This window comes from Lemur catta, chromosome 11 (genome assembly GCF_020740605.2).
Source record: "Lemur catta isolate mLemCat1 chromosome 11, mLemCat1.pri, whole genome shotgun sequence".
Lineage (NCBI taxonomy): Eukaryota > Metazoa > Chordata > Mammalia > Primates > Lemuridae > Lemur > Lemur catta.
Window position 1 is genome coordinate 24,982,105 of NC_059138.1, and position 13,156 is coordinate 24,995,260.

The window sequence follows — 13,156 nt, forward strand, 5'->3', positions numbered from 1 at the left end:
TGTCAGGGACATTGAGCAAGTTTTATTATGCTAGTATAGGGATGGGAGGGTGCAAACAGTGTTTTAAAAAATGAATAGGACAAGACCACTCCTTATAAGATATTCTAAACCGAGTGAAAGTATTAACAGACATATACGCATCTAATTATATGTCAGGTGAAATTAAATGACTTTTATAGGTGCAAAAATAATGTGTCATAGGAGCAGGTTGTGTTGGCTAGGGACATCATGAAGGGAGATTGAGATGGATCTAGAAGGATGAGATGAATTTTATTAGGTGGAAAAAATGGAAGAAAGAGGCTTTTCAGGACTGGGAAGAAGAAAGCCTCATTTATTGAACCCCTACCAAGCTAGCAATATGCTTGGTGATTTACAAATAGATGTGATATATGTCATCTGCTATTCGTCATGGCTCTTAGAGGCAGGCCTTACTTTTCCATCCCACAGATGAGAAAACCGAGGCTCACTGTGCTCACCTCATCTGGCTAGTGTGGAGCGGACACTGGATTTCATACAGGTCTGTCACTAGCCCGGTGCTTTGGTATACTGTTTCTGCTAGCATGATGACTCCATGCTCATTTTTTTCCCCTCTGCTGCTTCCCAGGAGGGATTAAATTATATAATAAATGAGAAAGGGTTTTGTGACCTGTGACTTAGAAAAACGTAAGGGATCTAAATGGGAAACTCTCCTTAGTCACCTCAGCCCTGCTATTTCTGACTCCTGAGAGCTCACTCAGAGTTAACCATGCTCCAGTGGACTTGTCTCAGGAAGGCAAAGCTCATGCAAACCTTCGATGACTGATTGTAGCTTAGGAAGATCTAGAATCTGCTTTAAAGTTTCTGAACAACTTTGAGATGGCAGAGCCCCAGAAGCAGCCTCCACACCCATTTGGTTCCCATCCTTGGATCTTATCAATGACAGGAGCAGAGTAGCCTGTCAAGAGAACAGAACAAGTTCTGGCAGTTATTCAAAGGATTCCACTTTGGTGTATTTTTTTCCCTCTTTTGAATATGTTGCCTATTCTTCACTCCCTCAAGCAAAAACCCAGTTTAAATTGTTGAGTTAATACTAAGACACATTTTATTCTAGACTCAAATAAAAATAACAGTACTACGAAATACTCTAATCCTTAATCTTGTGTTTCCTTAAGGATAATTCGACGACTCCTTCTACCTCCCAGTGCAAGGACTACAGTGTGAATTTTTCCCCATTATCTCCCTGAGTAGTAATAATGGGTTTCTGCACTGTTGGTTACCATTCTGTCTTCTAACTCGGTAGACTGAATGAGGAAAAAATTGTTTTCAATTTATTATTAAAGTTATATAGAACTCAACTTGAATTCAAAATGAAGTATAATTTATGTTGTTTGATTTATGCCCATTACAATTTAAAGGAATTTGGTCATATTCCAAATGCTCATTTATCTCTGCGTTAAAGTATGGCTACGAAATCGAGTTCGATTAGTATTAAATCTATAGAAGTGAAGGTTGAGCTCATTATGCTCATTCTAACTATTCTGTACTCTTACTGACATGATCACCCTTCTGAAGACAAAATTAAGTTGATACAGTATTGCATGAGGAATCTTACAGATTAAAATACGGAAGATAATGACACTGTCAGTTTAATTCAATCTTTATTGAGGACCTGTAATGTGCTAGATACTGTGTTAGAAGCTGGGTATTAAAAAGATGAGAATAAGATTTAATTCCAGCTCTCCTAGAGATTAATAGAATAGATCATTTTGTAGAGGGAACTGTATCAGTGTATTAAGGATTTTTGCTAAATGGGTAGATTATAGCTATACTTGCCACCAGGGGAAAATGTGTAACTCTGTGAGATAATGAATATGTTAATTTGTTTCACTGTACATATATGTGTATGTCTTATAACATCATGTTGTATATCTTAAATATACACAACACTTATTAAAAATACATATGGAGATTAGAATTATAGTTGTTACATCCCAGATGCCTTTTATATAAAATGGTTTTATTACATGAAACTGTGAAGTTGTTTTTGTTTTTTTTTAACCACTGAACTATTAGCTGTAATTAGAGGGAATGCTTGCCAAAATAATACATATTGAAAACATTAAACAATTTTATAAAAATAAGGATTATGCTCTCAGAAAAAAATTTATTATTAGCATTATTTGATTTTCTTGTTAATCTCCGTAAACTACTTTAGAGTCAGTATTTTGTTCCCCCAAGTCCCATTATGATGCTTTTAATTCCTTGCAGAAAACCTATACAGTTGTTATTTTTGAGCTTAGATGGAAAATAAGTGTGTTTTGTGGATTCCTAGAGATCTCTCATAATATCATAGCCCTGGATACTGTGACTTGTGGGGTAATTTATTGAAGGCTCTTTGGTTTTTCCCTACCTCTTAGGGATGCTATCTGGGTAGTGCAATGTGATTATATTTAGGTGTTTTCCTTTATCAGAGTACAAGTTTTTGGAAGTGTGAGTATTCTTACCAGTAGAGGTCAAAGAATAGCAGAGGAGTGGAGATTAGTTGATTTTTTTTTTCCCTCACTTAATGATAGCTATAACCTTCTCAAAATTTTAATTGGAACCTGGAAGTAATCAGATATATACGCATATGCACTTGATTTGCATATAACTCTTTTATCCTGCCTAGAGGATTCCCTTCTTAAGAACAGAACCATATTGTGTCCCCTTTAACATAGACTCTGGCTCATGTCTGTACCTTTGTGTATAGTGCATATTGCATGTTTGTTGCAGTTAGTGGTTATTTAGGTATTATTTTGAGGGGTATATCTCAGGAATTTAGAGCCATTGACTGCCATTTTGTTTACCTACTTTCCCTCCAGTTCAGACCTTCTCCCTTTGGTGGCAGAACACTGGAATCTTCACCCTTCCTCTGGCCATGTGCTCAGCCAGGGAAGGGGCTCTCCACAACAGGATAAACCATGATTATTCCACTCACATTTCCAGGGGTTCTCTCAGGCATGGGTTTGTGGAGTTATTCTAGCCAAAGAAACATTGAGAGTAGTCTGGTAAGTTTTTGGACAAAAGTATTCCTTGCTCTTAAAGGGAGTTATGGGGGAAGAAACATCTCTTTTTGCTTGTGGATGTTGTCTGTCTGTTGATACTTAGAACAAAAGCCACCTTGGAGGATCGTAGAGGGAGCCCAACATAAGAGGAATACTAGCATACTGAAAAAGAATGGAAAGATGTAAAGAGCAGGGCTTTTTTGAACCACTGGGTCAGCCAACCCTAGTAATATGTTTCAGTTCTTTCTAACCAACCTACAAGGTTCAATGGAATGAACAATTTTTTAATATTTGGCTATTAAAAAGAAAATCCGTGTATTGAATAAATGATCTAAAAGGAACAGATTACAGTAGCCTCAGTCCTCCAGTCCGTCTGTCTCTCACCTTCAACCATTCTAGCCCCAGAACACTCTTGGATCTGGTTCTGATAAAACAGATGCAATTTGTAATTACACTTCATGGACTCATAGGTCACTTGTGCAGATCTCTGCTGTCTCTATTCCAGGAAAACTGGGAAAATGGAGTTGCATTGAGGGCATCATCCTTGATGGTGGTATTGCCAATTATACCTGCATACTCTGTGTTGACGGCTCAGACCTGGTCATCCACGAGAGATGAATGAGTTTCGGGATGGTTCCTCTCTCTGAAGGCTGCTCCATTTGACCAGAGTTTCTTAACCTTACTATTGACATTTTGGGCCAGATAAGTCCTTATTGCAGGACTTCTCTGTGCATTTTAAGATGTTTAGCAGCAACCCTGGCCTCTACCCACTAGATGCCAGTATCATCCCAAGTTGTGACAATCAGAATGTCTCCAGAAATAGCCAAATGTCCCCCGGGAGGCAAAAGCAAAATTGTCCCTTGCTTGAGAACCACTGTGTTAGAGATGGAGGATTGTTTTTTATAGGTCCATTTTGTCCTAAGACTAGGGAAGAAGAGAGGGGAGTCCTATCATTGCCTTATATATTGGTAGTGAGAAAAATAGAATGAATTAGTAAGTTCTTCAAATTGGTCTTTTCAACCATGGAAAGCATCTTTTGATTTGAGGTATGTTTTGAGCTCAAATATTGTAACTGCTTAAGTTTTTCACCCTTAAAAAAATCAGTAAACTAAAAAAGCAAAGTCAGAATTACATTATTTTTTAATCCAACCCCCAAAGTTTAAATAAATATCAGTTTAACAGATAGCCTGTAATATGATGATGTTAAACTGGCTTCTTAGTGAGGCTTCAATTTTTCACTGTTATTAGATCATCCAGGAATTCACACTCCATTTGAACATGTGAAAAGTCTACCTGTAAGGACAGTTCAGATGTGAATGGAATCATGCCTGAATAAACTTGTATGCATGGGGCAAGTAGACTGATTCCCATTTTATTTTTTAAAAGCAAATATTAACTAAGCTATTATGGGCCAGGGAGTACAATAAATGCTTTTGTCAAAATGACAAAACTCTCCCAATGCCTGTGATTTGAATTTTTGTGTCCATTTTGCATAGTAAGTAACAGGGTCTTTTTGCTAGGGCTTTGCAGTATGCTGGGTACATAGGAGATGGCCTATACATGGTAGACAATAAATACTTGAGTGGGTGTTGCCAATTTATTGGCTCTCTGTAAAAGGCTTCAGGTAAAGATTTAAAATAAAAGCAAACACTTAAAGCATCTTTAAAGCAGTAAAGATTCTATAGTTTGCAGAAATAAAGTCATGTGGTGATTTGTGATTATTCATCCTTTCCTCTACCCACTACTACCTTTCCAGTTACTAAGTCTGTTAATTCAACCTTTATAGTAACTCTCAGACTTGTCTATGTCTCTACATCTTTACTGCAACTTCAGGAGTCCAAGCCACTATCTTCTCTTGCCTAAGGTCATCTCACCACTTTATTCTTCCCCTCCTCCAATCCATTTTCCCCATAAAGCAGCCAGAGTGTACTTTTTAAAAAGTGAACATTTTGAAATACGTTTAAGTCACTTCCCAGTCTTAGAACCCTGTGGTGTGTTTCTCTTGCCTTTGGGATGTCATCCAAAATCCTTAGTCTCCACAAGAGTAGGATTCGGTCTCTTTTCTTCTCCAATATATGTTCCCTACTTCGTGTATGACTAGCACATAGTAGGCTCTCAGCAGCCATGTCAGCGAACGAAGTTGAATTTGCCTTGAAAATGGGACTATACCAGGCCAACAACATAAGTTTATACTCTGTTTTCCTCATGTGGAATATTTAAGCCTGGGATAGGCATTTCACATTGCAAGTAAGTGGGAATAATTTGCTCCTACTTCCCAGAGAATGCCATATTGGATAGGCTAGAGCTGTATAAGAGAACTGGCAACTGGTCAGGTACATGTGCTAACACAGGAATGATTTTTATCTTTGCCTTACAGATAGAAAACCAAATAGTGTTAAGTGGATAGGTAGATTTTCAATCTGTCTGAAACCAGAAACTCAAAGTTTTTTAAAAAAAGTCTTACCTATTTATTTATTCTTTTAGAGTTTATTCAAATTATTATATATCTTGCTTCACTGCTTAGTAGGTTTTTGGCCAATAAGATTTCAGTATGCAGTGCACTGATATAAACTCTTGGATTGGCTTAACTACCTCTGATGTCACAATTTCCCTATTAGGAAGTCATAATTTTCTTGAAATACATGGTACAAATAAGCACTCTTGTTACTTTGTTTCATTGTAAGAAAGATAATCTACCAAAAATAAAAATGCTGGAAGGAGCAAGATAGCTTTGATCCCATGCAGACCTTTCCCATTTACGTACTTTAGTAATCTACTGCCGACAATTGAAGCTGGCTTTTACTTTCTTTTACAACTAATGTTGTTTTGTTTTTCCTGTTTGTCAGTTAATAGGCAAATGGAGGAATGAACCTACTTAGAATTACTCCTTCAGCTCATAGTTCTTTTTCGTATCAACTGTTAAGGCTTAGCATCTTTCTACTGCTTAGCCTTCCTGACTCAAAAGGAAAAGCCATTTGGACAGCTCACCTGAATATAACATTTCAGGTAGGAAGTCAGGTTATATCAGAATTAGGAGAGAGTGGAGTGTTCGGGAATCATTCTCCTCTGGAAAGGGTGTCTGGTGCGGTGGTACTTCCCGAAAGATGGAATCAGAACGCTTGTAATCCTTTGACCAATTTCAGCAGGCCTGAACAGGCCGACTCGTGGCTGGCACTCATTGAACGGGGAGGCTGTACTTTTACACATAAGATCAACGTGGCAGCAGAGAAGGGAGCAAATGGGGTGATCATCTATAATTATCCAGGGACCGGCAACAAGGTCTTTCCCATGTCTCACCAGGGAACGGAAAATATAGTCGCTGTGATGATAGGCAACCTGAAAGGCGTGGAACTTTTGCACTTGATTCAGAAAGGAGTCTATGTGACGGTCATCATTGAAGTGGGAAGAATGCACATGCCATGGCTCAGCCATTATGTCATGTCTCTGTTTACCTTCCTGGCTGCCACTGTTGCCTACCTTTTCCTGTACTGTGCCTGGAGACCTAGAGTGCCCAATTCTTCCACCAGGAGGCGAAGACAGATAAAGGCAGATGTGAAGAAAGCTATTGATCAGCTTCAACTGCGAGTGCTCAAAGAAGGGGATAAGGAACTAGATCCAAATGAAGATAATTGTGTTGTTTGCTTTGACATGTACAAACCCCAAGATGTAGTACGTATTTTAACTTGCAAACATTTTTTCCATAAGGCATGCATTGACCCCTGGCTTTTAGTCCATAGGACATGCCCCATGTGCAAGTGTGACATTCTGAAAACTTAAGAAACCCAGAGAATCTTCTAAAGATGTAACCAGATCTTCCCAAATACTAAGATTAAATGAATTCTCTTATTGCATTTTACATAGAGAGAAAATTTCAGCTTCCCTATCCAAGTACTAAAGAGGGTGAAATTCGTGTGTTTTAAAAATAAAAATCTGTATCATGCCTAGCTATTTGGACTTGTTGTCTTTCTAATCAGTTTTAATTGTTAGACATTTTTGCCCTTATCCAAATAAGGACATTAGTATATGTTAAAGTCGATATTAATTTTTATCTTCAAATTACTAGGATTATGACGTTGCCACAGAGAATTGGCCATACTAAAGTTTCCTTTTGGAATTCTAGTTTTTACATTTTGTTTCCACATTTTGTTTAATTTTGGTACCTAATAATTTATATCTCTTATTTCCATGGTTAATTAATTTTGTTAATACCCAGGAAATCTGGTTTCCAAAGCTCCTGACTGGATGGATAATGTGTTCTAAATTATTATTTTAGATGATAGTACTTTTGGTTATGTAACTAGAAGTGTTTTATTATAGGCCTCATTTAGGGACAGCATTGCAAACATTTACCTCTGTTTACCAGAGCTCTTTAAATCCTAGCATAGTTCATCAGCTATGGTAGCAGATTTATGTTCTAGAATTATCTCTAGTAAATGCTTCTCTTTTCTTCTCCAAATGGAAATGAGTGTTTCTCTGGGACATTTTGGTAACAGAGCAGAGCTGAAATTTTGTACAATTTCCTTTCCATATTGTATCTTTTGCCTTATTTTTACATCTTCCTCTTTTCTAGAGATGAATAAGCACCTAAGTAACACTGAGGGGCAGAAAGATTCGGGTTTTGTTGTATTGATGAAGATCTCTCTTTCTGGATAATACGCTAAACCTTTGATGTCCAATGCAGAGGACACTTTTATGAGTCTATATAGCATGTACTACACTTTTTTTGAAAAAACAAAGGGAGGGGATTTTATGGCAACAAAATCAGATTAATGGTTTTAGGGAGAGAAAATTACCTAGTGTGTGCTGAAGATTTCATATCAGTATTATTCTCTTTTTATGTCGCTTTTTATTGGACCCACAGACTTCTGTGCTTATTCCTCTTTCCTCCTTGTGTAACAAATTACCATGTTGAGGATTCACATTTCATAAGAAGTACCAGCTCCCTTAGTCTTGGTGAGACCCAATCAAAAGTGTCTCTTAGCCTCTTACTTATAGAGATCAGAGACATTTATGTTCAAGATGAAAATGCTTGGCTTTGATTTCCTAGCGGATGGAAAAAACCCACTGAGATGCACCCCCATCATAGGGTGTCAGCAGCCACCATGGCTGCCTGTGTTTGTTAGTTCACGTGTCATTTTTTACCTTTGAAGTCATGTCATGCCACTGACATGAGAGTAGCAAAACTGTAGGCAGAGTCCACAGTGCCTGTGGGGTCTTTAAGCAGGGATGTTTGTTGAGTTTGGAAAAATTTTTGTTAAAAGCATTTGCCTATGACCTTTAATAGTTGCTGCTGTCAATGGTTAACTTTAAGTGGAGACCTTGAAAGTTTTATTTTTAAAATCAATAGCTACATTTTTAAAAACTGAATTCTGCTAAACTAATACTGCTATATTTAATCTTTTCCACTATACCCTTTCTCTTCTTCCCTCAAAATATTGTTTAAGAACAGATGGTAGGGTCTGCAGAGAAGTGAGCTTCCCCTCTTCTGTCTTTACTCCTGTCCGACTTAGTCCATATGTACAGTCGACAGAAGAGTGAGAAATTGAGGTGGGAAGGAAATTGAGCAGCATCCTCTACTTTTAAAAACAAAAATAACAAAACAAAACCAACCCACTTCTAAGCAAGCTTGGGTTAAATAAATGTAGTACAGTGGTTTATATGACAAATCAGAAATTAGCGCTGTGACCAAACGTGATATAAAAGTAGTGTTACTGTGTTCGCCACTTTTACCTCACATTTGCCCAGTGTTAACTTTTATCATTGTTTTTTTTTAACTTGCCTTCTGTTGGAACTATTTCCTTTACTTGTGAGGAAAAATGATAATTATATAGCATTCTTGCATGTGCTTTCATGTTTTAAAGAGCAAGTGTATGAATTTTATGTTAAATTTTTACTGTAATGTGCTACCTGCTACTATTATACGTAGCTCAGTGATTGAAGCCATCTTCTAACAACATAGAAATCACTACTAACAACATTTGAAACATTTGAGCCAATAGGTTTGCAGTTCGCTCTAAGCTCTTACCTAATTGGCTGCTTCGTCTTGTATGTCACAATCATACCACACAACAGTAAGCAGTATCCAGAGTCACAGTAATGAGACTGGGATTTATTTTTCAATCTAAAGTTTTTCTCTTTCCTCTCTCTAATAAAACATCTGAAACTCATAAGACATCTTTAAGAATTTCTTAGGAAAACATGCTGGAAGACAGTGGATCTTGTTTTCATCCACAACATTTTTTTCTCTTCATTATTTGAAACTGATTTTCAACAGATGTGGAAGTCACATCTGTTTGTCGGGTTGGTTCTTAAGTCCCTAGGCAAAGAGAGACATGCATCTACTCAAGAATGACACTTGGAGAAACAACACCGGATCTTCCTGGCTTGTAAAATTCAGTTTTCTTTGGCTTTTTAGTCAGAACTGTTGCCAAGCAAGTGCTTTTTGGACTGCTTACATGAACATATCATTTCATGTCGGGAATCGCATGTTGTCAGAGTTAGGGGAGACTGGAGTATTTGGAAGAAGCTCCGCTTTGAAGAGAGTGACAGGAGTAATAGTACCACCAGAGGGAAAAACCCAACATGCATGTAATTCCAACACCAGTTTCAGCCGATCAAAGAACTCAGAGACCTGGCTCGCCCTTATTGAACGGGGAGGTTGTACTTTCACACAGAAAATCAAGGTGGCAATAGAGAAGGGAGCCAGCGGAGTGATCATCTATAACTTTCCAGGAACTGGCAATCAAGTGTTCCCCATGTCTCATCAGACGTTTGAAGGCATTGTTGTGGTTATGATTGGCAACTTAAAAGGTACGGAAATTTTCCATTTAATTGAGAAGGGAGTCCACATTACAGTCATGATTGAGGTGGGGAGAAAACACATCATCTGGATGAATCACTATTTTGTCTCTTTTGTGATTGTCACAACCGCTACCTTAGCCTACTTCATCTTTTATCATATTCGAAGACTTTGGGTAGCAAGGATTCAGACCAGGAGATGGCAACGATTAACAGCAGATCTCAAGAATGCATTTGGCCAGCTCCAAGTCCGGGTATTAAAAGAAGGAGATGAGGAGATAAATCCAAATGGAGATAGCTGTGTGGTTTGCTTTGAATCTTATAAGCCTAATGATACAGTTCGTATTCTGACTTGTAAACACTTTTTCCACAAGAATTGCATTGACCCCTGGATTTTGTCCCATGGGACATGCCCCATGTGCAAATGTGACATTCTTAAAGCTTTAGGGATTCAAGTGGATGTTGAAGATGGAACAGAATCTTTGCAAGTTCTAATGTCCAATGAATTGCCTGAAACCCTATCACCTGGTGAGGAGGAGACAAATAATGAACTTCCTCCTGCAAGACCATCAGATAAAGTAATTCATGTGGAGGAGAACCTTACTTCTCAGCACAATGACAGCCACCCTAGTTCAGTAGTGGAAGTTGTTCATCCTTCACCTTGATGGCATGGCCTTTGAGGAAGTGGATTAAACCTGTTTGTCACATCAGGTCTTAATACTGACAAGCAGTTTGTTTGAAGTGTGGTTTTGTGTCCTTTTTTGTTTCTTTGGTAATTTTCTATATCCTTTGTGAAACCTCAAAGACAGAAAAAAAGGCCTAGCAGGATTTTTTTTTGCTTAATTTTTGACCTTTGCTAAGTGTAACTTTTTGTCAATGTATGGTACTCCTGTGAGTATATATATGTTTATTTTTATGTATATGTGTATGTTAAAACCAGTGACAAACTTTTTTTTTCCTAAATATTTCCTGTATATATATTGGGCTTTATTTTGGTAAGAAAATTGTTAATATATTTGCATATTCATTCTAATACAGAAACTATCAAGTTTGAAAAACATGAATTATCCTTTATGTGCTAGGAAGAGTAAAAAGTATCTTTTAATAATATATTTATAGTAACATTAGTTTTGAAGTTATTGTGTTTTTTTCCATTCTTGGCATGAAAATTTTGCTGTACAGAATTTTAATTACTTTTATTTTTGATAAATAGTTCTGTTCAAGCAGTTAGTACATTGCATGTGATCTGCATAGTGAGAGCAATTTTAAAAATACTAGCAATGTCTAAGTGAACAGCAAGTACTTCAGTGCCCAATATAATTTACCATAATTGTAACATGTTCATAATACATAGATTTAATGGTAAAGAATTCCTATGATATTTAGTCTTGGCATGTTTACTTCCATGTTTTCTTCCTCCCTACTCCACTAATTATTTTTGCCTTTAAATGTTTAAAATATGCCAGATTATTTTGGAGATAAGTACCACAATGTAGAAATTATTGTTAGGACATCTCGGGATCATGTTTGTTTTGTTCACCACATTCCCAGGGTCTAGCACAGTCCCTGGCTCTTAAGTATTCTTGAATAAGTGAATGAGTGAATTAATAATGATAAATATCTTTTTCATAATGCACTATTATGTGTTAATCTGAAAAAAAACTGAGCTGTTTATCCCAATCATACAAAATAATGGGGTACTGATGCTGAAAATTTTCATTCTAAATTACTTTGACAAAATATTTAATCATAATTTTAGCCCAGAATTCATCATTACAGTTTAGCATGTGTAATTTTAATGAGTAGCTTTGAATTATCTAAGGCTAACACTGGGATTGGAACATCTCTCGACCCTGGAGAGAGACATAGTGGAGTGGAATACTGTGAGTTGCTCACTGCTAGCAATACTGGAATTCAGACACAGGCAGAATGGCAGGAGTTGGCTGTAACTGCAAACCCAAGGAAGACTGGTTAAAGGAGGAGAGGCACTCATCTAAGGCCAGGAAGAATCAGGACACAGTTTAAACTAGGCAGATGACTAGGGTGAAGGTGATGCCTTTCGTGGTACACACAGACTTTTTTACACCCAACCTTGGAGAGGCTTGACTATGCCAATCACAAGAGCTGTTTTTTGAAAGAAATGCATAGCACCAGGGCTACTGGAGGATTTAACAGGGCCACTGTTTTAAGTGTCATTTTGAGTTTACCCTGGGAGAGTAAAGTCATTCCCCGAGGAACTAAGCACCACACTTAAGTGAGAAGACACTGAAGCCTCCATGAGATCCACCCCGAAAGAATCAGCTCCAAAACCAGGATAAGCTTTCATCTTAGACTGGCTGCTGTCACTGCCCCTAGAGGTTAGCAACTGATGGGGGCTGGTGTGGCTAGAGTGATTTCCACCGATTGCCAAGAAAATCACGGGAGCTGTGAAAATGAATGAATGCATCTGTGGTGTTGGCAGTCCCTGAACCCAGAGTTCTAGGATCATCACAGCTCTAGATACTCCTAGGAAATTCTTCTGGGACACTTGTTCCAGGAGAGACCTGGCACTTGAGGAATTTGTTTGCTCTTCACACTAACAGTACCATTGTGTTCTCTTTCCATTCTTCCTCTGCATTCTCCTAAGTTTCTTCTTCCTTTCCTTTTTCTTCCTTTATTCCCCCTTTGTTCTTCATTGTCACCCTTAGGCCTGACTTACCCTATATGTAAGAAATTAGCATGTGCACACTTGTATAAGATTGCTTTTGTTAATATGGACATTTAACATTTAACACAATGGCCTTGTTTAATCTGGTAATTTCCAGTGAATGGTTATTAAAGGGTGATTAGGATCTGTGTTTGGGGTGGGAGAGGAAGGGTCCAGTCAGTGAACATGGGAACTGTCTGCTGAGTGCCTTCCGTGGACCAGGCGGTGAACTGAGTGCTTTACATAGCTGTTTCTTCTATGTCAGAATAAAACAGCAGTTTTAATCCTTGCCTTTCGAATGTTGTAAACAAATCAATGAACCACTTTTACTCTGGGTTTAATAACTAGGACCTAGAAATAGCACTGCTGTGTTGAATAGTATTTATTATTCATTGTAGTCAATTTTTTACCTATCCTTTGGGCTACACCATTTTCTCTTGTACTTAGGGGTGCAAATATATCTTGACATAATGACATGGGACCGTGATGTGGATTATTTTGCCTCTAATACCAGTGTCATAATGGGTTTTCCTTGTACTTCTCCTTTTTATGTTTTTGCATTCTCTGGTAATAAAATTTTGATTCCCTACTGCCTGTTCAGCAGGGGGTTGATGTTCTTTATAAAAATTTAACTTGCTTTTTTCACCAT

General features: G+C 37.7%; 3 protein-coding genes across 7 annotated transcripts in view; all 3 read left to right on the forward strand.

The window, feature by feature from the left end:
• The window catches only part of CADPS2 (calcium dependent secretion activator 2), a 438,625-nt gene that overhangs the window by 128,337 nt on the left and 297,132 nt on the right, over nt 1-13,156 (forward strand). The gene's annotated exons all lie outside the window — the stretch shown is intronic.
• RNF148 (ring finger protein 148) lies at nt 5,874-6,969 on the forward strand. Its single transcript, XM_045564931.1, has one exon. It carries the CDS (start codon nt 5,889-5,891, stop codon nt 6,798-6,800), a length of 912 nt encoding a protein of 303 aa, XP_045420887.1. The 5' UTR covers nt 5,874-5,888; the 3' UTR covers nt 6,801-6,969.
• On the forward strand, nt 9,038-10,560 carry RNF133 (ring finger protein 133). The gene has a single exon (XM_045564930.1). It carries the CDS (start codon nt 9,356-9,358, stop codon nt 10,484-10,486), a length of 1,131 nt encoding a protein of 376 aa, XP_045420886.1. The 5' UTR covers nt 9,038-9,355; the 3' UTR covers nt 10,487-10,560.